A 26,142-nucleotide genomic window follows, 5' to 3' on the forward strand; every position below is an offset into this window, starting at 1 on the left:
TTCCGGAAACCGAAAAACTCCGAAAACCGGCCATTTTTTCCAGGATGTCGTCTGCACACCAAAGCTCGCGTTTGGCGCCAAACTTGACCCGAAACGACCCACGGTCAACCCAGGTCTGTACTACTGTAGCGGCTGCCTCCACCCTGGAGACCGGGGAGACACTTAAACATCTGTAAATCATTGCTTAAATGTTAGTCAGTTAGTTTGGAGGGCTTTTATGTGAAGGGGGAAACTTTAATTCTTAGTCCCCTACCTGGTCGGAGAGAAGGGGAGCGGTCAATGCCTTACCGGGTCGCCGTGCAGTAAGCTCCGGAGTGCTGTGGCCGCCGATTCCCAGCTGGGGCTGCGGGCGTCCGGCCGCGGGCGGCGCCGGTTGTAGCTCCGAGCCCGGCAACTCTACCCCTGGCTGCGCGACGCTCCAAATCCAGCGCGGCCCGCGGCCGGACGCCCGCAGCCCCAGCACCGCTGTGGCCGCCGACATGTTGTGTGTCGGCAGCCACAGCGCTCCGGTGCTTACCGCACGGCGACCTGGTAAGGCATTGCCCGCTCCCCGCTGGTATCCCAGCGCTGCGACGCCGCCGACTCCCAACATCGCGGCGCTGGGGCTGCGGGCGTCCGGACGCGGGCCGCGCTGGATTTGGAGCGCCGCGCAGCCAGGGGTAGAGTTGTCGGGGTCGGAGCTCCAACCGCGGCCGGACGCCCGCAGCCCCCAGCTCCGCGATGTTGGGAGTCGGCGGCCACAGCACTCCGTAGCTTACTGCACGGCGACCCGGTAAGGCATTGCCCACTCCCCGCCTCTCCGACCAGGTAGGGGACTAAGAATTAAAGTTTCCCCCTTCACCCCCCCCACCACATAAAATCCCATCAAACTAACTGACTAACATTTATGCAATGATTCCCCGGTCTCCGGGGAGGAGGCAGCCGCTCCAGACTTTTCAAGCCGCCTACCTACCTAATCTACGCTAAAAATCTTCCATTCGGAAATCCGAAAAATTCCGAAATCCGACAAGTGTCTGGTCCGTAGGCTTTCGGATAAAAGGTTGTGCACCTGTATATGCATATCAGCACATTTTTGTCGACAAGAAAAGTACTGGTGGTGAATAAGGCATTCAAGGTGTCCTCTTTTCTCAGAAAACATGGTCCCCCCCCCCCCCCACCCCCCGCTTTTGTGGATGGAGCCCACCTCTGTGTCCCGCAGTTCTGATCTCACTACCCCTTCCCCCAGACTCAACAAGGATAGAATTCCCCTGGTCGCCATCTTTGACCCCACCAGCATCATTTTCACCACCTTTAACGTGATTCCACCACCAGTCATATTTTTCCATGCCCTCCCCATTCCACAGAGACCATTCTCGCTACAATGACGTGGTTTGCTCATCACTTCCCACCCTCTCGCCAGGCACGTTACTCTGCAGCAGAAGGAGATGCAACAACTGTCCCTACACTTCCTCTCTCACATCCATTCAGGGACCCCAACACACCTGCCAGGTGAGACAGAGTTTCACTTGTACCTCTTCCAATGTCATCTGCTGCATTTGGTGCTTCCAATGTGGCCTCCTTCCATTGCCAAGACGAAGTGTAGACTAGGTGACTGTTTCACTAAACTCTTGCACTCCGTCCACCAAGGCCTACTGGAGCTCGTAACTATTGTAACCCACCTTCCCATTTCCATTCCAACCTTTCTGTCCTTGGCCTCCTCCATTGCCAGAGTGAGAAAACATACAAACTGGAAGAACAGCACCTCGTATTACATCTGGGTGGCCTACAACCCAACAATATGAACATTCAATTCTCCAATTTCAAGTAATGCCCCCCTCTGTTTACCCTACGCCCCTCAACCCATTGCGCACACATTTCTCCAACCCTCTCCTACCATCCCAGTCACTCTGCTCCTTTGGGGATCTTCCATCCCCAAATCCCACAGTTTCCTTTATCCCCATCAGGATTGTGGAGGTGATGGAATCGCAATGAATCTATGGTGCGTAATCTTCTTACTTCATAAGTGATAGGAGCAGAATTAGGCCATTCGGCCCATCAAGCCTACTCCGCCATTCAATCATGGCTTCCCACTCAACCCCATTCTCCTGTCTATCTTTCCTTCTCAACCCCATTCCCCTGCCTTCTCCCCATAACCCCTGACACACGTACTAATCAAGTGATGAGTAGAATCAGATTGCTAATGATGACTTGGCATGTTATTGCAGTACACCTTGTACATTGTCCTCCTTGGAGCTCAAACTATTCATTATGTGCCTTTTCCCAGTATCCTGGACACAGCCATCTTTAGATGCTTCATCAGTGATCTTCCTTCCATCATAGGGTACAAAGTAGTGATATTCACTGATGATTGCAGAATGCTCAATTCCATTTGCGACTCCACAGCAAACGAAACGGCACCAATCTGCAAGCAGCAATGTGGTAGATGGAAACTGGGCAAGGTGTGGATGGAGAGCAGGGTAGGGGGCACATGGAGAGTGTGGAAAGTAGTGGGTGAATATAGAGAGTGGAGAGTGTATGATGGAGAGCGGGCTGGAGACTGGGGAGGGGGTAGCTGAAGAGTGGTTGGCATGCAGGGGAGGGAGTGGGTGGAGTGTGGTGAGAGGGAGAGTGGGTGGGTGGAGAGCGAGGCAGGAATTGGTGCAGTGAGGTTTGGATAGGGTGGGGTTTGTGGTGAGTGTGTTTGGATGGCGTGCAGTGTGTGAATCCTTTGACGTGCAGTGGCTCATTTCCAGTGTTCACTGCAGTAAATGATGTGCTGCCATCTGCATTTCGTAAGCTGTTGCAGTATATTTACATACGGTACATTTACCAAATGTGTTATTTTCTTAAATCAGTATAGATGCCACAGTTGCTTCTAATTGGGCAATTAGAGAGGATGGTGTGTTTGCGGGCCCTGTGGAATTAGATTCCAGAGCTCCGCCCTCGGCCAGTAAGCCCAGACCCACACATACAACAAGCTCGACAAAAGTGCTGGAGAAACTCAGCGGGTGCAGCAGCATCTATGGAGCGAAGGAAATAGGCAACGTTTCGGCCCGAAACGTTGCCTATTTCCTTCGCTCCATAGAACAAGCTTGCCCAACTCCCAATTATAGAGTCAGCCAGTGACACAGCCCCACTTTTGCTGGCTTCAATCAGCGTGGTGCGAGCTGGGTGCTGGGAGGATGGCCAAACGTAGCGGTCCAAGTGGGCCTGTCTTGGAGATGGAAGAAGATTCATCCTGAACAACTGCTCCTGTAAGTGACGTGGGATACGTGTGGGGGGCGACATAGTAGTTGGGGGACTTAATTTCTCAGTCCCACAACGATTAAGAATCGGCAGATGCCCTTTGCTTGCAGATTAAAGTAGGTTGGGTAATTGAAAGCTGCCCCTACCCATTCAGTCATCCTTCGACACAATGTTGAGTGTTCCAGCCTCTCCCCCTCCTCTCGCCCATTCTTCCGTGCTTCCTGTGTTTCTCACTATTCTTTCTTGCCCCCTTTGCTTCTCGTTCTCCCTGTATCTCTTTCACAGGCTTCCTCTGTCTTTCTCTTGCATCACTCTCGCTCTTTGCCTCCCTCTCTACCTCTCTTTGGCTTCCTCTCTATTTCTTTGTCGGACGCCCTCCTCTCTCTCCCCACCCTGTCCCCTTTTCCTTATCTGTTCTGCCATTTAATACCAAGGTCTAATTGTGACCGTGGCATCATATTCTTGTCTACCCTCAGAAGCCTTTCACCCAGTTACTTCCCTGAGAATTTTATCCCTCACCCTTAATAATATTCAGTCTCTACTTCCAGAGGAAGCGTTCTAAAGACTTCCAAAGTTAGGGAACCCACTGCGAGGGGAAAAAAATAGCCCCATTCCTGACATAAATACGATATAATACAATAGAACTTCATCCCAGGTGGGAAATTGATCAGCCAACAGTCATAAAGCACAAGATACATGAATCATGAAATTAAAGTGATGAGTGGAAAGGATTGGGGATGGGCAAAGATTGGGATGGGGGGGGGGAGGCGAGTCAGCCTGCTCCATGACAGCAGGGGGAGGAGTTGTACAGTTTGATAGCCTGAGGGATTATGTCCTGCATCTTGGTGGAACCAGACTGTTGCTGAAGGTACTCCTCAGGTTGATCATGGAGGGGGTGAGCTTTATTGTCCGAGATGCAGCGCCTTAATTTTAATCAATGATCCCTAGTTCTAGGTTCTCTACACAAGAGGAAAAATCCTCCTCATTTAGTTTAGTTTAGTTCATTGTCTCGTGTACAGAGGTACAGTGAAAAGCTTTTGTTGCGTGCTAACCAGTCAGCAGAAAGACAGTACATGATTACAATCGAGCCATTTACAGTGTATAGATACATGATCAGGGAATAATGATTACTTGCTCCACATGCATCTTGTCAAGATTTCTTGGGATCTAGTGTATTTCAATGAATTCCTGCTCAATTTTCGAAGCACCAATGAATGCAAGCCTAGCCTGTCCAACCTTTCATTATGAGAGAGCTCTCTGGGTATTGGTCTTGTAAAATGATTTCTAACACATCAGCATCTTTCCTTAAATAAGGAGACCAATACTGTGCACAGTATTCCAGGTATGATCACACCAATGCTCTCTGTAACTGAAGCAAAACCTCCCTACTTTTGCATTCAGTTCTTCCAACAATAAACTATATCATTTTAGTAGCTCTCTAATTGCGTATAGTGCTGATATACTAACCTTTTATGAATCTTGCACAGAACACCACACCTCTCTAATCTCTCCCAATTTCACATTTTCCCAACAATATGCTCCATTTGCCAGCTCTTTGACAGGCTATTTATATCCCATTGGAACCTCCTTGTGTTCTCTTCACAACTTACTTACCAAGCTAGCCTTGTGCCATCAGCAAATCAGAATGAAGAAACATCACCGATCCATGTTCTCCAGCGAGGCTGCTGAGTTACTCCAACACTTTGTGTCTTTTCTTTAAATGGTTCTGATTTGCCTCCCTACCCCTCTGCTTACTCAGAATCAGATTTTATTCACCAAGTATGTTTTGCAACATACGAGGAATTTCACTGGCCAGGTCAGTCTAAAAGCAACACTCAAAAACACATTTTAACATGAATATCCACCACAGTGACTCCTACACATTCCTCACTGTGATGGAAGGCAGAATAAAGTTCAAGTCTTTCCTTGTTGTTCTTCCTCCTCGGTCGTGGGCCTCGAGCCCTCCGTTGACGGGACGGTCTTGACTGCCATAGCCGGCGGCGTTCGGGCCCTCCGCGTCGAGGCGATCAAGCTCCCGCACCGGGGGGAATGTCAGCTCCCCCGCGCAGGGCGATCGAACCTCGCGTCGGGGCTGGTCGAACCTTCTGCGGCGATGGAGCTCCCGACTAGCCTCTCTCGAGACTGCGAGCCCTTGATTGTAAGTCCGCAGGCCACGGTGGGAGCGATCCCTGGCAAGGGATCCGCTCCGATGTTAAGTCCGATCGGAAAATTAATCACATCTCCGGGAAGGTAGGAACTTGAAAAAAAAGTTTCCCCCGGTCCCCCCCCCCCTCCCCCCACATAAAACAAACCGAGCAACATTAAAACAAACTTTTAACAAACGCTAAAAATAACAAAAAGATGATAAAACTAACGGACTGCCGGCAGGGCTGCCATCTCCCCGGCGCCCATGGTGGTCTTTTCAGTAGGAGAGAAGGTGAGGGAGAGATGTGTAGAAAAAAGGGAATGTGTGTTCTGGGATGAGTTGAAATGATTTAATGAAGGCCATTAGCAGCGCATTAAGCTTCTTGTAGACACAAAAAGCTGGAGTAATTTTACGGGTCCGACGCATCTCTGGAGAAAAGGAATAGCTGACGTTTCAGGTCGGGACCCTTCTTCAAACTGATTTTACTGATTGACCACAATCAGTCTTCATCTTTACAAGGGTCCCGACCCACAACGACTTCAATCAGTCTGAAGAAGGGTATTGACCCGAAACATCACGTCCATTTTCTCCAGAAATTTTGCGTGACCCGCTAAGTTACTCCAAATTTTTGAGTCTATCTTTGGTATAAACCAGCACCTGCAGTTCTTTTTTTATTATCAGAAAATATAAAATATAAAAGCAGAAAATGGAAAATGCTGGAGCCATTCAGCAGGTCAGGCAGAATCGGTGGAAAGATAAACAATAATCACGTCCTTGTTCAAGCAAGACATTCAGCTTTGAATAGAGAACCAGTGAGACATGGAGAGAACATGACAAAAAAAGGAAAGCAGCTATAGGAACTTGGGTCAGGTAGCATCTGTGGAGGGAAATGGACAATTGATGTTTCGGGTCAAGACTCTTCCTCTACTGTTGTGACCTAGCTGGGAGACCTGAAAATGTAGCTGGAAGCCCCGTGGGACAAGATGGTAGTGTAGGTAAGTGCCCAGGAAGGACACAGGCAGTGGTTGTGAGACTGGGTAAGAACATGGTCAAAGAGCAGTGGGAATCAAAGAGGGAGAATCTTACACAGGACTTCCTTTGAAGAGAGAATGAAGAGTTGTTCAAGAAAAGCATTCCTTGCAGAGATTTCACAGTGGGTTAGTAGAATGGAGATACTAGAGACTAAGAGATGATGGAATCTGGTGCAAAAAAGCAAGTCAGCAGGTCAGGTAGCATCCTGTGGAAGAAATGGATCATCTGGAATATGGGAAGAAAACATTTTTTCCCAAATGTATTCCTTATTTATAATATATACATTAAATACCATCAGTGGTTTTGCTAATTTTGCTATTAATTCAATGTCTATGCTTAGTTTAGTTTTGAGATACAGCATGGAAACAGGCCCTTCGGCCCACTGAGTCCAGGCCAACCATTAATTACCTGTTTACACTAGTTCTATGTCGGAAGGAACTGCAGATGCTGGTTTAAACCGGATAGACACAAAAAGCTGGAGTAACTCAGTGAGACAGGCAGCATTTCTGGAGAGAGGAATGGGTGATGTTTCAGACACCTTCTCATCCACTCCCTGCACACCCAGGGCAATTTACGGAGGCCAATTACCCTACAAAATGAAGACACAACGTGCTGGAGTAACAGAAGGCCAGGCAGCATCCATGGAGAACATGGATAGGTGATGTTTCAGGTTGGGATTCTTCTTCAGACTGATTGCAGGGGGTGGGGAAGAAAGCTAGAAGAGGGGAGAACACAGGCAAGGGGGAGGGGGGGGGGGGTGCTAGGCAGCTGGTATGGGAGGAAACTGGAGCGCATGGAGGAAACTCACGAGGCCACAGGGAGAACATGCAAACTCCACAGATAGCACCCGAGGACAGGATTGAACCTGGATCTCTGGCGCTGTGAGGCAGCAATTCTACCTGCTGCGCGACTGTGCCATCTTCTCATGCTTTAACACCATTTCAGACTGCTTCCTTCTCAAAGAGTGAGTGGTATACCTGACGGGGACATACTGGCTGCTGTAAGAGAACAGGAGGCCAGGGCCAAGGTGATCACTTTAAGGAATAAATTAAGTGGGCGCACAGATGAGGGATTCAGCTTTCTGTCACGCCTGCCTGGAGTTTGGAAATGGTTTTGCAACAGAGAACTAAGATTAAAGAAAACATTTTCTTATAAAGCTGTAAAGGGTGTCTTGCACACGTTTTTGTGCTGAATAAAGGCTCTGGTTGTTCTTCAAACTCCGCCTTATTTTCTCCCTTTCATTTTCCTTCAAGTGATCTGACAACAATGTGGAGCGGGAATGTGTGAATAGTGTTTAATTAGTCCGCTCACACGCTGTTAATCAATGTTATCTGGAGGTGGGGCAGGAGGTGGGATGGGTGGGATTTGGTTGGTGGGGGTGGGAGGAACAAGAAAGAACAGCTTTGCTTTGAACTGAGTGATTCTTATCGAGAGTCATAGTCCAGCTGTGGGTGATCCTGAGCGGCAGGGAGGCACAGGCACTTTTGAGAGTGCGTTTCGTTTAGACGGAGAGTGGCTGGGAAATGCAGCACTGACACTTGTTTCCAATGCCTTCCCTGAGCTCCCTCCAGCCAGGAGGGACTTGACAGCTCCGAGACCCACTGAAGACGGGAGAAGCAGTGGAGACAGAAAGCGGAGAGAGTCACCTGAAGGGAATTAGGGAGAGCGGCCTGATGCTGTTTTAACAAGGATGCTGAGAGGTAACGGCGGGCCGAGGCATTTACTGAAGACCTGGAAGTGAAGCGGTTCCCCTTCAGCTTTTATTTGAGGGGGTTAAACGGGCCCTCAAACTCTTCAAGTGATAGGTGTATGTGAGGGGTGATGTGAGACTTGTTGATGGCTTTGTTAAGGGGGCGGGAATCACAAAGGAGAAAGTGCAGCTTTGTTGCACTGGAAGCAGCGAGTGCTTTTCTGTCTCACCGTTCTGGAGCTCGACGGTAGGAGGGAAAGTGAAATTCCGGCAGCACGCCCGAGCGTGACTGGGCTCTGAATCTACTTGTTGCAGCAGAGCAAAAGTTTCCTTTCAAATTCCCTCAGAGAAAAAAAACCCATTTGGCTCGGGCAGAAAGGGGGAAAGGGAGCCAAGTGCGCAAACTGGAAGCCGTGGCTCCCGGGACGCTGGGAGCGCAGAGTGGCGAAGTATGGCACGGCGGGCAGCTCGCTGAGGAGGTGTGTTCCAGGGGCACTGCCACACTAGAGTCGCCTCCGGAGAGCTGAGATGACTGCCAGCAGATGCTGAAGAAGCTACTTGCTTGTGGTATTCATTTCCAGGACACTCAAGGAAGGAGAGACATGGGTCAGACAAGTTCCTGCACTCAAACAGGTCGGTGTCATTTAACCTTTGATTCCCATGTTGATTGATCGATTAAGCGCATAAATAAATCCCTTTCTTTATATTGAATATACTTTTGGAATTTTAGACAGACCTTTGAAACACTTTTGATCCCCTTCACCTGAGTGGCATTGATTCCTGTAGACTGTGCCAGTGTTACCCATTTGCCCGGGTTGTCTTCCCCCAAATGGGAACCTGCACATTGAGGTGGGCTGGTGATTTTGGGCCGTAGGGTGCAGAGATTGTATATCTGAAGATAGACACAAAAGGCTGGAGTAATTCAACGGGACAGGCAGCATCTCTGGAGAGAAGGAATGGGTGACGTTTTGGGTCGAGACCCTTCGTCAGCTTTTTGTGTCGATCTTCGATTGTACATCTGATATGCCGTGTGATCTCCAGCAGAAACCTGAAGAAAGTAGCCACAGCTGACATCCCCCCACACACAAACCCAGTAGCTCCTGCTACAATGACACAGACTGGGAACCTATGTGGGTAATGAGTGGTTAGTGAGGAGGGTGATTAAAATGAATGAAGCTGAGTCGTCTAGTTACATCTACTCTTTCTTATTTCAAAAATACACCTTATATACACGGCAAATACAATTTGGACACATTTTTCTCTACATTGTGCCATTATAATAATGCCATCATTCTACACTGCGTCAATGCCACTTGGTCTCTTTAAACAATGCACCCTTGAAGTGTTTGCAGGGCCGTTACACGGGGGCTGTTACACGGGGGACTCAGCCCCTCAGTGTCTATGGCGGTGGGAGCCTAGACTATGGTTGTTTCCCACAGTTATGATCTTGGTACCCTTGTACTTTGGAACATACCAGTTGAACCATTGCATCCTTTTCAATACCTTCTTGTCAAATGCAGTCCACAAAGAGGTGGATGGACATCTCATCCACACCACAGCTGTCTCAAACATTGGGAGTGAGACTCTGTGCAGGAAGCATCTGATGGGCAATGCCGACCAAGAGAAGTCGAGGTGATCATAGGTGAGTTGTGCCGATGAGGCATCCTGCCAAATAGTTTGACAGTCTGCTCGGGGACACCATCCCACAGGATCCATCAGAACCTGCTCCCGCAGTGCCTGTAGGATGCTCCAAACAGTAGGAGCTCCTGTTCCATTCCACGTGGTTGACCCTTCATCCCTGTAGGACCGCAGAGATGGCACTGTGCCCTCCAACTAGTGAGTGTATCCTAAAAACACTTATACTTATCACTGCGTTTGTCAGCTACACCGTGCATTTATAAAGTCTTTTTAATGCAGGAAAGAACATCATTAGACAAAAATGTGTGCAGTCTTTGGGACAGAGGTTGGGTTGTAAGAGTGTCTGAGAGGCGACTGATTTAGGAAGGAAATCTGCGGGCCAGACTGTGAACCAGTGAGAGTGGACAAGCAGTTGGCTGACAGATGCCAAACAGGCTTGGTCTCCCCTGCATAGAGCATAAGGCCCGATCTCCCTCTCCATGGAAACCCAAGGCTTGTTCTCCCCTGCGCGGGCCACCAGGCCCGTTCTCCCCTCAGCAGGATCTTGAGGGATGGTCTCCCCTCCTGGGTGATGATGCTCTGTGCTACCGGGGACATGGTCAGCACAAAGGTGGAACCCAAAGGCCTTCGTCAAGATATTGGAAAAAATTGAATTTGTGTAGTGCCCCATCAGGTGCCCAAAAGCCATTTAGCATTCGTGATTTATTAAAGTGCGTTATACAGCTACTTCGTTTCTCAAGCAGCAACAACATAGTGATGGCAGTGGGCAAGGCCATTCGGCCCCCTCTGCCCATCCTGCAACTTGATCCTTGTGGTCCATGTCGGTCAGGATGTGAGCCGTCTCTCCGCTGCTCTTTGTTGACTTAGTGCTGCAAATTATTTTTTTATCCGGCCAAGTTTCTCAGCTCCTCGGGTCAGTGATGTTTCACTCCCCCTGGAGCAAGATGTGGAGCTTGGGCGGAGACGGGAGTGTGCTGGCCGCTCAGCCACATCTGGATACAAGAATAACCACTGGGAACAGGTGCAAGAACACAAGCAGATGTGCACACTCTGGCCACCTGATGTGTGGAATGCTGCTTAACCAAACAGGAAACCACTGGCTGACACCGACTGGGCACTTGCTACTTGGTTAGTGTGCCGCCTGTTAAAAGACTTGCTCAGTCGGATGCTGTTGAATGACTAGTTGTTTCTTTGAGCAATCAGACATTTGGGTGTTCACTGCCTTTCCACAGAGAGCCAGTTGAGGAGGAAAGTATGTCCGGCAAAGTGTAACCAGGTGAGGAGAGGCAGCAATACATTTGAAGCGGAGGAGGAACGATCACCCTCATCATTCCTGCTCTGTCCTCTGCCTTCCACTGCACCCCTTGCTCCAGCCCCTGCACCATTGAAAGTGCTAGTGGTGGGGAAGGACCGGCCATTCCTGGCCAAAAACTCAGGGATCTTCCTGCGTGAGTAATGTGTGATTGGATGCAGCGCCTTTGTTATTGTGGCCTGTATCCCTGGAGGATTTTGCCTTTTGCAGAGATGCGAAGAAATTTGAGTACAGATTGTAGAAAGAGCTTATAACTTCCCCGCCACCCTGAATAAGTGATGTTAAGTGATTTGGCAGCCCTATGTTACGCAGAAGGCTGACTGAAATCATGTTCCACAGCTAGCGAGGTAGGTTCAAATGAAAACCTGCATGTGTGTCAGTAGTAGGTCACCTCAGGATGTGTTACAATCAAGCAGGCTCACCTTATAATGTGATGTAGGAAACTCGGCAGCAATTGGCATCCAGCAGTGCCCAGTCATCAGCAGTGTTGTCTAGATGTTGTGAATGACACTGTGGCACAGCGAGTAGACCTGCTGGCAGATATGACAAGACCAAGGTTCGATCCTCGCTGCAGGTGCGGTCTGTGTGAAATTTATGTGTCTCCCTGCTACCAAGTGAGACTCCTCTTGCTCTCATTTCTTCCCACATCCCAAAGATGTGGGTCGGTGAATTAATTGGCCACAGTAAATTGCCACTTTGCGTGATCATGGTCGAACGTGGGGGAGAGTAGATTTTTTATTTTTTTTTGACCATCGATCACCGTACAGTAGTTTTATGTTATCCCACTTTTGCATCCTACGCACTAGGAGCAATCTATAAAACTGCACGTATTTGGAATGTGGGAGGAAACTGGAGCACCCGGAGAAAATCCATGCGGTCACGGGGAGAAAGTACAAACTCCGCACAGACAGCATCCAGTATTCGAGTCAGTATTCGAACCCGGGTCTCTGGTGCTGTGAGGCAGCTACTCTACCATTGATGGGAATGCGGTGAAAATAAAATTTGATGAATGTAGTATAAATGAGTGGTTGATGGTCTTTATGGACTCCGTGATCCTGTTTCAGCTCTGTATCTCTCTATGATTCTGTGTAATGGATATCCGAAGCCTTGTTTGAGATAAACATCAAAAAATCTATTTTCTGTTTTAAAGTTGATCAGAGGGTAAATAATGATTAGGATATTGAGGGCGCTCGCAAGCTCTCTGACTGTGTAGATCTCTCTCAAAAGTGCACTGAGCATCGAAATATCAAAAAATCTATTTTCTGTAAGTGTAGTTTTTGTGCACAAAGACACCTGAATCCGTGATCCAGAATCCGTGATCCTCCATCCTAGAGACCAGAATATACCACGACTGATACTTCTACCAGAAGAACTCTTTAGAACCAACACAAGTGCCATGAGGATTGATGCTGGTCCAGAGAAATGGCTCCTCTCCCAAGGAATTCTGACTGCGGAAAGGATGGAAGTTAAGCATAAAAGATGACAAAACCAGTTATTGTACAAGGAACAAAGGTCGGGGAGTATGGGATAGATTTGAGTTGAAAAGGATAAGGAGGGAATGTGCTGAGCCTGTCTGATGGTGGGCCGCTCACAATGCCGACACAAAGTGTTTGAAACAGAACAAACTTTGTGTAAGGAGGACCCTGCCCCCTCCCCTTGGTGAACCGCAGGGTGAACTGAAAGGCCCTTTCAGTCGTGCTCCTTTTGTAACCGAGACTGAATGCTGACTGCTCATTGAAGGCAAGGATCTGTATGTTGTCGCACCAAGACTCTGTGGCACTTCTGGAAAGAGCCTCAGGATGTGCCAAAGCTCTTTCCAGGTAAAGCACCTTGAAAATGGCAGGCACTGGTGCTGTCAATCTTCGCACGTCAAGCTCCCATTACCAGCACTGAGGCGACAAGATCGGTGCTGTCCGCGGAGGGGAGGAGGGGAGTTTTTTGAAATTTTATCTGGGAACAAACTTTCATTTAAAAAAATCATATTTACTTTAGTGCGGCAATGTGATGTAGTGCTGCTGCCTCACAGCACCAACAATACAATTTCAACACGAGTACACACAGACACCAAGGTTATGCACGCTCCCATCAATAAGATTGGTAGAGCGTGTGCAACCACTTCCTGCGATTGTACTTACTCTGTTTTCATCCTATGTCCCAGGGACAAGCTTCTGGGCAGATTTTCTGCTGCAAGTTACTCCTAGTGTCTGTAAATGGCAACAAAAACGAAGGAGAATTCTTTGGGATGTGAGAGAGAATAAGTTGTAGGTGTACAGGAAAATACAGGGAGAGGAAATGGGGCATGACCCTGACGGGCCGAGTGGCCCACGTCAGTGTCGCAATGGATCAGTAAGTCCCTCATGCTGTACTGGGAATGTCTGCCTGGATTTCAGTCACTGTAAAGAAACATGAAGCCGTATGTCGTGGCAGCGTCAATCCAAGAGGTTGCGATGGACTTCTATTGAGTGGACTGAAAGTTGCCAGAGAACCAGACTCAACGGTGATGACTTGCATGGTTCATCAGCCTACCAACACTCGGGTACAGGGCTGGTGACAACCTAGTGGCCTGATAGATCTCCTGTGTCACTGTACCAACAATACTGAACACCATGGCTATGGGGGACGGGATACAACTGTTTAAAAATGTTAAGCTGATTTTGCAGCGTGATTGCACTCATCTCCTGAGGAGAAGTACTGGGCTAGCAGGAATGGCAGGAATAATGTGTCAGCGTCGAGACATGGTTGGTTTGCTGTGGAATCAATACAAGTTCAAAGTAATCACCTAGACGAAATGCTTCCCAGGAAACTTGCTTCAGCACCAGAGAACAAAGTCCCTTGGCAACCCCAGCATCCAAGGTTAATCAAGAATATTAAATGTATCCAAAGTGATTCATTCCCCCAGGAAGCCTTGTCTGTAATCGCAAGACTGTTGATAATAGGGTCCTCTGAGACACATGCTAATCCACTTAATGTGAAAATGCTTTGAGGGGTTATGATAAGTCAATGCTGAGGCTTCAACGTTCAGTGCAGGGGATTTCTAGGTATCCACCTTGTTCCAAACCTGAACCCTCTTCCCTGATTGTTTCTGCGTTGTGTTGTGGGGAGTGGGTTTTCACTCCCACTTGTTATAGTAAAAGAATTGCATTAGAATTTTGTGCACAGCCCTCAGAACTACTTGAGTACAGCAGGCTGAACTAAATGTGCATTTGACAACCTTCCGCGAGGGGTAATGAATTAAAGTATCGGGCAGTCCATTTTACCAATGTTGGCTGCTGAACAAATATTGGTTGATACTGATGGAGAACTGCCTCGTCCTTCTTCAGAAGGTGATTTTCATTGCAGATTCCTGACGGCAGGCTGCAGTTTGGTGTAGTACCTCAAGCCCTGCCAACAATGCAACACTTCCTCAGTACTGCAGTGGCAGCCAACTGCTGGTAACAATGCAGCTCGCAATACTGCACTGGAAGACAGATGCTTACAATAACACAGCGCTCCCTCAGTACTGCACTACGAGGCAGCACAGTTCAGTGCAGTGTAGGGCAGTACTGCACAGAGCAGCTGATGGCAGCAATGCAGCACTCCCTCAGTACCGACTAAAAGGCGGCACAGTTAACAGCGTAGCACGTCCACTGTACTACACAGCTGGTGGCAACGCTGTACTACACCTCAGTACTGCTGTGGAAAACGGTGCAGACACAATGCAGCATTCCCTTAGCATATACCAAAAGGCAGCGTGGTTAATGGTGTTAGCATATCCTCATTACTGTATGGATAACCACATCCCGGTAACTATCAGCTCTCCCTCAGTAAAGCTGTTGGTAACATTACCTGAGACAGTGAGCTCGAGGTGCAGTGGGTGTTGAACTCACAGAGATGAATGCAGTGCCAATTACAGTGATCTGCTCAACGGGAAGTGAGGTCTGTTACCACTGACAAAGGAAAATAACCCACAAAGTCCCATATCAATTTTGATGCACTATTGCCCTTTGATCACTGTCAGAGATATTAAATGAAGGTGAAGTCTTTCTCACGTGAATAGCCTATTGGTACAGATGCAGATGGGCACCAGAAAGTCAGTTCAAACAGATCCCCGCTGTTTTCTGGTCATGAACTATAGACAGGTAGGACCTATTTACAGTTGATATTTTGCGTGCCAGAGAAAGGGAGGATTGTCATGGTCGGGATTGAAAACTCGCTGAGAAAGGGAGAAGCTCGATGTTGCAGTTTGACAAGCTGGCATTGCTGATACCATCAGTGGGTTCTGGGGACAGTAGCTCTTGCCGCTGAAAAGAGTTAATGGTCGGTGACGGTAGCTGAAGCTACAGCAGAGATAATACGGAGAAACATGATTAAGCAGGAAAATGGAGGCACAAGAGACTGCAAATGCTGGAATCTAGCACACAAAAAAGGAGAGCTCTTAGAGGAACACAACAAGTCAGGCAGCATCTATAGAGGGAAATGGCACTGACATTTTGGGTTGCGACCTTTCTTCAGCGCAGACAAAGGATATCAACCCAAATCTTCAGTCCACTTCCCTCCAGCAGCTCTCCTTTTTAGCCCATGATTAAGCAGACATCTGTGGCCACCTCTCCCAGCATGGCTCATGGTCTATTGAACTGCTCACTATCTCCCCTGTCTCCTATCCATACCCCTCCCTCCAGTGTTCTGAAGCTTCCACCATTTCCTTTCTTCTGCTGCTGTCTGCAGTTTCTACATCAGCTGATTCACAGACCGTTCTCCCAGGACTATGAAATTTATAATTCAGCAGCATTTAAATTAGTTACAAAAGGACATAGCTCATGTTAAAACATTATTAAAGAGTCATAGGTCACTTAAAATCATTATGAAATGACATAACTAAATTTCCTTCATCGTTAAATTATGAACAAACTGCAAATCACCATGAGATGATGTCTATACAATACGCAAGGAACTGCAGATGCTGCGTTACAAATAAAGACACAAAGTGCTAAAGTAACTCAGCGGGTCAGGCAGCATCTCGAGAGAACATGGAAACTAAAGAAGGGTCCCGATCCGAAAAGTCACCTGTCCATGCTCAGATATAGTGACTGACCCGCTGAGTTACTCGAGCACTTTGTGTCTTTTTTTAAAATATGTTTTGACTCTTTTTCCAATACCTGGAGCAAGGATGTACTTAGGTGGCTTTGAGATACTCATCAGTCATCACCCAGTATCTCCTCGAACGCCAGTCTTGAATGGCTAACTAGTCTCTTGTCCCATTTTGTCCTTGTGTTTCAGTAAACATGACTGGCACTGTTAAAGGTACGCATGTAGTGCCTATTTGTAGTATCATAGCTACTGGTCGGCTACGTAGCATGAGACATATGGGATGCAAGTGCAAATACAGGAAAGAGGGATGTCAATGGAGGGCAGTGTTGGATGACTGTGAAAATGGGGGCATAGATAGAGGAAGGTAGTGAATAAATGGGGAGAGAGTGCATTGGTGGCAAATGGGAGAATGAAGATGGCAGTGTGTAAATAGTGAGGGTACAGGTTGGCAGTACGCTTGAGTTAATCTGAGAGAGGATGCACGGGATGGCAGTGAGTATTCACTATGTGATTATCAATGCTTAAGGCCTGCATGGATGTGTTGGTGATCCCCTGCGTTGCAGTGTTTTGATGTACACGGGAGCTTGTGGCTCGGGCTGGATGGGTTGTAGATTGAGGATTGATGGCTATGCTGCAGGACATTGCCTCGTCAGAGTTGGGGCAGCTGGGCTGTCCAATGTCATTAACAAGCAGCACCAGCTGCCATCTGTTTTGGCCAGAAGTTTGTACTGGAGATCTGGCCTGACCCTTCTTCCCAGGGGAGAGCAGGACCTTGATGTTGTCACTATGGGATGCCTCAAAGGACAATTGTGGGCGTGAATACATGTAAGACTGTGGTAAATAGACTCTTGACAAGCAAGCGGGGGAAGAATATGGTGGGGGGAGGTGGGGTGGTAGATGGGAATGTTGAGTTGATGTTACAGTGAGATCAGCCATAATCTTATTGAAAGATAGCACAAGCTCGGGGCTGAGTGGCCTGCATGTCGTAATTCTTATGTTCACAAGTAATTACTGATGCCTGCAGATATTCTTCTGAGTTGGAGCCTTCATGGGCGCAGAATGCCACTCCCATCTGTTTCTATATTTGAGGCACAAAGGTCAGAGTATGAATCCACTCTGACTTTTAATTATTGTCAGATTCTGCCAGCCTTTCTCTGAATCCCGATTGGCTAGTGGAACAGTCACAGCTAGTTCCCAGAGAGGGAGTTATTACAAAATGGGCAGCAGTTCAGCAGACAAGAAATAACTATTGCAACCCATTGTTTAGAAACTGTAAATGTGCTGTTATGAATTCACTGCTTTAGCATCGAGGTGTGACCTTTCAAGCCCTCGTTGTCTTGGTAACCATGTAGACCCCGGTATAGAATGGCGCAGACTGGGTTGCTAGGTATTGACATAGGCTGCCTTTCATTATGACAATTGATAGACTGGCCAGTGGTGTTCCTCAGTGATTAGTGACGGAGTGTTGAAATGCTATAACTTAATCTCTCACTGATCCACCAATATTGCAGGCAGTGTGTCCAGACATCCACAGGTTTCATCGAGAGCTCCACGCAGGGTTTAGTTTAGTTTAGTTGAGTTTAGTTAGAGATACAGAGCGGAAGCAGGCCCTTCGACCGAGTCCGCACCGACCAGCGATTCCCGTCACATTAACACTATCCTACACACACTAGGGATAATTTGCACTTATACCAAGCCAATTAACTTACAAACCTGTACGTCTTTGGAGTGTGGGAGGAAACCGAAGATCCCGGAGAAAACTCACGTGGTCACGGGGAGAACATATAAACTCCGTACAGACAGCAGCCGTAGTCGGGATCGAACCCGGTTCTCCAGCGCTGTAAGGCAGCAACTCTACCTCTGCGCCACCGTGCTGCCCACATTGTGGTAGATTGTGGTGGATCTCATTGTGGTGGATTCTGACCTAGTGCTGCACCGTCTGGCACTGCTGATTGTTCACCTCATTTTAAACTGACATCAACCCATAAGAGGGACTGGGTTAAATGCTGCACAGGACTCACAAAGGGTTTGTGCTTTCTCACCATGTGAGTGGCACGGTGGAGCTGCAGTAGAGTTACAGCCTTACAACGCCAGAGACCCAGGTTCAATCCTGACTACGGGTGGTATCTGTACGGAGTTTGTATTTTCATCCCGTGACCTGCGTGGATTTCCCCCGGGTGCTCCGATTTCCTCCCACATTCCAAAGAAAAGCAGGTTTGTAGTTTAATTGTCTTCGGTAAAAAAATGTATTTTCACCCTAGTGTGTGCTAGTGTAACAGGGATGACTTGTCAGCGCGGGCCGAAGGGCCTGTTTCCATGCTGTATCTCTAAACTAAACTAAAAGTATGCATTCCCATCATAAATTATCCTCACAAAGTTTTTCTCAGAACATTTTTCCTGGAAAAATTGTATTTTTGTAACATCTCAACAATTTTCATCTATGTATTTCTTTAAATTAACACCGGTCTGCCAAGGCCCAATGGCCAGCAGCTGGGAATACCAGACATTACGGGTCAAGAAAGGTTTGGGTGGCATAGTAACGCAACGAGTATAGCTACTTCCTCACGGCTCCAGCGACCCTGGGTTCACTCCTGACCTCCAGTGCTGTCTGTGTGGAATTTGCATCTGTGTGAGTTCCCTCCGGATGCTCCTGTTTCCTCCCAGATCCCAAACACATGCGAGGTGGTAGGTGAGTGGTAGAATCTGGGAGGGTTTTTTGAGAACGTGGGGGACGACAGATTGCAGGGAAAACTAATGAGGAATGGGATTGTTATGTGACCCAGCATAGACTTGATGGGCTGAAATAGCTTCCTCGGTTACAAGTAAATATGGAAAATATCCCAAAAAGCTTTTGCCAGTCAAGCCATGAGAGTGGGGTGATGAACCAGATGATCATAAGCTTTGTCCATGAGACAGGGCTCCAAGAGAACTTTGTAGGTGAGCAGTGCAGAGAGACTGAGGGAAGGTCTGGGCAAGAGGCATAATGGAGTGGTGCAGTACCCTTAGAGAGTCAATAGGCTGGAGGGAACTGCAGAGATACAGAGAGGCAAAGCCTAGAGAGTGTTTGAATGCAAGGATGTGGATTTTGCCAGATTGCGAGATCAATAATGCAAAGTAATTGCCTTGCTGGAAGTTACAATGTGCGACACCAATGCAGAATAAAACCCAGTCCTGTTCGCTTGGTAAATGCCAGTTTTAAGTGACATTTACCAGAGCCAGACAGTAGGCTATAATTCACTTCGCTGACATTAAGCCTTGCATGAAACTCTCATCACTAGCTGCAACTTCTCACAGGAGCCCGTCGTAGTCTGGACAGTAAGAGATTAATTTATATAATTTAATCGTTCCCTCGCTAATTGTGGAAGAACACAACTGGCCGGAGTGTCAATGGTCATTCTGAACGGCACAGATGTACAGCTGGGAGTGATGTTAGGACGGCTTTGGAATAGTCCTCTCTGAAGGTTTGAGTTTCGGCCACATAGAATGGGCAGGTCATTCCCTCCGCACGACACCCGCCAGCCCAGTGACCCCATCATCAGGGGAAGGAAAATGTATCCCACATAAGAGATTAGTTTACAAACATAAGGTCCCACATAATAGATTAGTTTACAAACTTAAAGCACACGGCATTGGGGGTTCAGTATTGATGTGGATAGAGAACTGGCTGGCAAACAGGAAGCAAAGAGTAGGAGTAAACGGGTCCTTTTCACAATGGCAGGCAGTGACTAGTGGGGTACCGCAAGGCTCAGTGCTGGGACCCCAGCTATTTACAATATATATTAATGATCTGGATGAGGGAATTGAAGGCAATATCTCCAAGTTTGCGGATGACACTAAGCTGGGGGGCAGTGTTAGCTGTGAGGAGGATGCTAGGAGACTGCAAGGTGACTTGGATAGGCTGGGTGAGTGGGCAAATGTTTGGCAGATGCAGTATAATGTGGATAAATGTGAGGTTATCCATTTTGGTGGCAAAACAGGAAAGCAGACTATTATCTAAATGGTGGCCGACTAGGAAAAGGGGAGATGCAGCGAGACCTGGGTGTCACGGTACACCAGTCATTGAAAGTGGGCATGCAGGTGCAGCAGGCAGTGAAGAAAGCGAATGGTATGTTAGCTTTCATAGCAAAAGGATTTGAGTATAGGAGCAGGGAGGTTCTACTGCAGTTGTACAGGGTCTTGGTGAGACCACACCTGGAGTATTGCGTACAGTTTTGGTCTCCAAATCTGAGGAAGGACATTATTGCCATAGAGGGAGTGCAGAGAAGGTTCACCAGACTGATTCCTGGGATGTCAGGACTGTCTTATGAAGAAAGACTGGATAGACTTGGTTTATACTCTCTAGAATTTAGGAGATTGAGAGGGGATCTTATAGAAACTTATAAAATTCTTAAGGGGTTGGACAGGCTAGATGCAGGAAGATTGCTACCGATGTTGGGGAAGTCCAGGACAAGGGGTCACAGCTTAAGGATGGGGGAAATCCTTTAAAACCGAGATGAGAAGAACTTTTTTCACACAGAGAGTGGTGAATCTCTGGAACTCCCTGCCACAGAGGGTAGTCGAGGCCAGTTCATTGGCTATATTTAAGAGGGAGTTAGATGTGGCCCTTGTGGCTAAGGGGATCAGAGGGTATGGAGAGAAGGCAGGTACGGGATACTGAGTTGGATGATCAGCCATGATCATATTGAATGGCGGTGCAGGCTCGAAGGGCCGAATGGCCTACTCCTGCACCTAATTTCTATGTTTCTATGTTTCTATGTATTCGCTGCATTCTTCCCAACAGCAGGGATTAGCAGCAAAGAGTCGGCCTGGAATAGCCAGGCCAGAGGTGGGTCAAGGCAAATTGTTCATCGACAGCAGAGTGGGATGATGTACATTCTGCCCGCCCACTCAGCTCAGCAGTAATCCAGTCTTTGCATATTTCGAGTAGGAAGTAGAGTCAGGGCATTGTGTTTAATTAGCGCCTTTCACAGCCTCAAACATTCCAAAACAGTCTGAAGCTAATGAAGTGTCGGTACTTTTGGTTAATGTCAGAAATGTGAGATAGTTTGTGCTCTGAGAGCTCCCAAAGCAATAAGATAATAATTTGTGGGTGATATTAATTTAGGGATTGATATGTTCGGGGCATGGGAAGTAGTTCCTTGCTGTTCTTCAAAGAGGCCGATAAGATCTTATAATGAAGGGATTCAGCCCATCAGGTCCTTGCCAGCTTCCAAAGGAGCAACACCATCAGTGCAATCTCCCCTCATTTCCATCCATCCCTGCAACTCGTTCGCCTTCATATCTGTCCATCAACTCTCCTTTGCAAATTAATGGTAAAAAGGATCAATCAGGGGTCATTCGCAGCAATCAATTAACCTATCCGCAGAGGTTGATATGGGAGAGGAAAACAGGGCACCTGGGAAAGTTCATACGATCTCAGGGAGAACATGCACACTGTGCTCAGATATACCAACCCTGAGTGGTGAGGCAACCGCACCAACCTGCATCCGTGTGCTGCGCTTTATGTCTATTTGATGGGGGGAACATGCAAACTCCGTACAGGCAGCACCTGTAGTCAGGATCGAACGTGGGCCTTTGGCACTGTAAGGCAGCAACTCTACCGCTGCACCACTATGCTGCTCCTGCCTACCTTCACACGCCTTAAGACATTCAGCTTTTCCTCGACCGTAATACCGACTGTCCTCAATACACTTCCATTAACTGTCCCAACTGTCCCATCTCATCCATGTATAAAAGCACTGATGGATGAGGTTGGAATGTAGTAGGGCGGGCTCTGGTTTGAGTTGAAGTTTTAGTTTGGTTTAGAGATACAGTCCACGCCGATCAGCAATCCCCACATATTAAAACTATCCTACACCCACAAGGGACAATTTTTACATTTACCAAGCCAATTTACCTACTTACCTGTACGTCTTTGGAGTGTGGGAGGAAACCAAAGATTTCGGAGAAAACCCATGCAGGTCACAGGGAGAACATACTAACTCCATTCAGACAGCTCCCGTAGTCAGGATCGAACCCGGGTCTCCGGCGCTGCAAGGCAGCAACTCTACCGCTGCGCCACCGTGCCGCCCTAATATTAATTCAGCAAACACAACAGCAAATGTAGTGGACAAATACTGGGCCTGTATCTTATAGGGTGATTTCACGAAAGGTCACTGGATCATAGATCCTCACCCACGTGACCGCAAAATCCAACTGGGGTACAAGCGTCACTTCCGGTACATGTTATTGATGCTGAAAACGCGCACTTTCACACCCGTTAAAAACCGCGAAAACGGCCCGTTTTTGAGCTGTAAATAACTGTGCCAGTCGGGGTGACCGTGAGGCACAGTTATCTTACTTTACAGTCCAGAAGATAGATAAAAACGAAGGTAAATACAAGAGGGAGCTGAAGGGGCAACAACAGCGGAAGTGGTTAGCGGACATTCGCCGTGGAGATATAAATATTGAAAATATCGGGAATTATCGCGTTTGCTTGCTGCATTTCATCAAAAGTAAGGCATTATTGACGTTTTATCTTTATTCATTTGTTATATAAAAAGTTGTAAAAGTGAAAAATCCGTCAGTAAAATTGCAAAATCGCCCATGGTTCTCAGGTGGGTATTAACATGCAAAATGAAAACGCTTCTGAAGCTACATTTACCATTTAAATAATCGTAAACTATCAATGCGTTTTGAAATACATTTTACTCAGATGCAAGCTAAGGAATGGGATAATTGTCAGCTGTTAATTGGACAAAATCAGGACATTTAATTATTTGCCAAAATATATTTCTCACTGTTTCTTGTTTAAAGCCTGCACAATCACCCAAACTACTTATTTATTTTACTGACGGATTTTTCACTTTTACAACTTTTCATATAACAAATGAATAAAGATAAAACGTCAATAATGCCTTACTTTTGATGAAATGCAGCGAGCAAATGCGATAATTCCCGATATTTTCGATCTTTATATCTCCACGGCGAATGTCCGCTAACCACTTCCGCTGTTGTTGCCCCTTCAGCTCCCTCTTGTATTTACCTTCGTTTTTATCTATCTTCTGGATTGTAAAGTAAAATAACTGTGCCTCACGGTCACCCCGACTGGCACAGTTATTTACAGCTCAAAAACAGGCCGTTTTCGCGGTTTTTAACGGCTGTGAAAGTGCGCGTTTTCAGCATCACTAACATGTACCGGAAGTGACGCTTGTACCCCAGTTTGATTTTGCGGTCACGTGGGTGAGGATCTATGATCCAGTGACCTTTCGTGAAATCACCCTATAGGGAGGTTTCACGGCAGTCGGGTCACGACCCGTGACCCGTACTGTTGCTACGCTACTCCAAACGGATCACACGCGATGTACTGCAGGTAGGCACTTACCATTGTTTCCAGCGTAGCGGGCCCGTTAAAACCCGCTGAAATTGTCAATTTTTGCGCTGTAAATAATTATGGAAATCGGGATAAGCGTGTGAGACAATTATCCTACTTCAGAATTCTAAAAGTGAGGAGAAATGACGGTAGATAGAAGCGGGAGCTGAAGGGCCAGCAACTGCCAAAGTGCTTGCCGAACATTGGCCGTTTGCTCACTGCATTTCATCAACTAAGCATTATTTGTTTTTTTTCTTGATTCCTTTGGCATCTAAAAAGTTTCAGAAGTGATAAATCTGGCTGTAATTTTTTTAAATCGCCCATGGTTCTCGTGGGTTTTTACATACAAAATGAAAACGCATCTGAAGAAAAATTTACAGCCAGATTTATCACCTGAGAATTTTTAGATACCAAAGGAATCAAGAAAAAACACAAATAATGCCTTACTTGATGAAATGCAGTGAGCAAATGCGATAATTCCCAATATTTTCAATGTTTACCAAGCACTTTAGCTGCTGTAGTCCCTTCAGTTCTCGCTTCTCTATACCTTCATTTCGCTTCACTTTTGGAATTCTGAAGTTGGGTACATGCCCCTCACACTTACCCCGAATCCCACAATTTTTTTCAGCGCAAAAATGCAACATTTTGGCGGTTTTTAACAGGTAGGAAAGTACGCGTTTCTAGCAATAATAACATATACCGGAAGTGACGGATGTCTTCCAGTTGGATTTAGCGGCTCCGTGTCGAGCCCAGTGACCTTTCGTGCAACCTCCCTATACAAAAAGGCTAATGATATTTTGTTAATAACTTGTGAAGTGCCCAGGTAATTCAGTCAAAAGCAGCCTGTGATGTTTGGCCTGGACATGAAACGGCTGCCCCAGGAAATCGGCGCTGCTGATTTAGTTGCTCTTTGTTTCCAGCTAGTTCATTGTGGTGTGTAATTTTGGCCAATAGTTCATGAAAACAGAGCTAATGATTAACTGAGTTGAATTGGTGGCACACTGCACTGATCTTGCATTCAACACAAAAAACACAGCTAAATCACCGTGTCTAGACCAGCAAGCAGCCGGCTGACTACTCCATCACACCGTAGGAATTTGCATTGTAACATGGCCTGGGTCTCCCCAGCATCAGCCTGCCTTCTATTGGATGTGGTTGGGCCCACTCCCGACACCGAAGTTGTTGAATGAGGAGGGACGTCAATGAAACATACAGGATAGTGATACCCATTGGTTAGTTCTCTTGGTAATGGGCATTGCAGAGAGAGAGAGAGACAATGTTGTTCCAGAGCATTTAAGAAGTCCCAGTCTGTAGTTCTCCTCTTATTGTCTCAACAAGCAGGGCTGAAATTTTATCCCATAGACACATTTGACTAACTGCAGCCCTGCTGGAAGCATAAAATATGAAGCATAAAATATAAGCAGAGGAACAACCCTATGCCCACAGGCATAACTCATTTGCTCTGTTCCAACACTCATCTCCAGGTGAACCTCCTCCTTTCTCTTACATAATCAGAAATAAGTTAATGAGCACGAAAGAAAGAACAATGTGCAGGGCTATGGGGTAAAGAGAGGGGAATCGATGCTGATGGAATGGCTTTACTTGGACTGGCATGGACTTGATGGGTCCAATGGCCTCCTCATCCTTTGTCGTATGTCTCTTTTTTGAAAATCCACGCTCCTTTAATCTTTCCTGATAGTTAAGATCTCACACTTCTGACATCATTACCATAAATCTTCTTTCACCTTTTCCTTAGCTGTGTAGACCAGAACTGTGTCCAATGGTCCTGGGCTGACAAAGGCTTGATACGATTAACACAACTTCCCTGGTTCTGTGTTTGCCAATGCCCCACAGTGATGTGTGAGATCTGTTCCTCCCTGGAAACATTAACACCAGATAAAGTATAAGTGGGTCTGTGGCTGTCATTACGGGTTAACTTAAAGTGACCATTTAAGAGCAAGTGGATTTTTCTGTCCATTTCGGTTATCAATTACAAAGATTCATAGGTCTCTTAAATAGCAGTTATTTTGTTCTATCAACTAATATTCTGTAATTGATGTGTGATTTATGTTTTCATCGATGTCTATGTGTCTGATGCGGTTGCAAACAAGACTTGCATTGTATCTGCACCTCACCGTACTATTGCATATGACAATAAACTTGACCTACTTTTTGCATGTGGAACTTTATGGTAATTTTTCTGACAGTGATAGTTCAATGTTAGACCTATGCCGTCACTTGACTCAATACTACTTGTTTATACTTCTGAATAATCATTAAAAATCTGTAAATGCAGAACAGCAATTGTTGTTGGAATGATCATTTGGCCCTTCATGAGGATTGTGGCTGATCTGCTACCCTTTGCTCCACGTTCCAGCACCAGCCATGTTGCAAAGTCTGCAAGTCTAGCTCTGTAACCGAGTTAGTCTTCTCCTGTCTAACTCACTGTTCTTTCTTCAATTACAGAGCTCCTGGGCTCCACAAAGAGACTGAATGTTAATTACCAAGATTCGGATGGGTGAGTACCAAGAACATCCTGTTTGCATTAACCTTGCCAACTATGATGCTACAAATCAGTTTAGCCACAGGACAAAGCGATAACTCAAGAACATTTCTGAACGTTGAGTGGCCAGTACTGCCTATCTAAAAAGGAGATGCTTTTACTGGGGAAAGTTTCACAG

General features: G+C 46.9%; 1 protein-coding gene across 1 annotated transcript in view; it reads left to right on the forward strand.

The window, feature by feature from the left end:
- The first annotated feature begins 7,791 nt into the window (after positions 1 to 7,791).
- The window catches only part of caskin2 (CASK interacting protein 2), a 102,140-nt gene continuing 83,789 nt past the window's right edge, over positions 7,792 to 26,142 (forward strand). Inside the window, exons 1-2 of the mRNA XM_033044510.1 lie at positions 7,792 to 8,726; positions 25,928 to 25,979. Of these exons, the coding sequence (XP_032900401.1) occupies positions 8,636 to 8,726; positions 25,928 to 25,979 (143 nt within the window). The 5' untranslated portion in view covers positions 7,792 to 8,635. The remainder of the gene's footprint in view (positions 8,727 to 25,927; positions 25,980 to 26,142) is intronic.

Source organism: Amblyraja radiata, chromosome 26 (assembly GCF_010909765.2).
Source record: "Amblyraja radiata isolate CabotCenter1 chromosome 26, sAmbRad1.1.pri, whole genome shotgun sequence".
Classification (NCBI taxonomy): Eukaryota; Metazoa; Chordata; class Chondrichthyes; order Rajiformes; family Rajidae; genus Amblyraja; species Amblyraja radiata.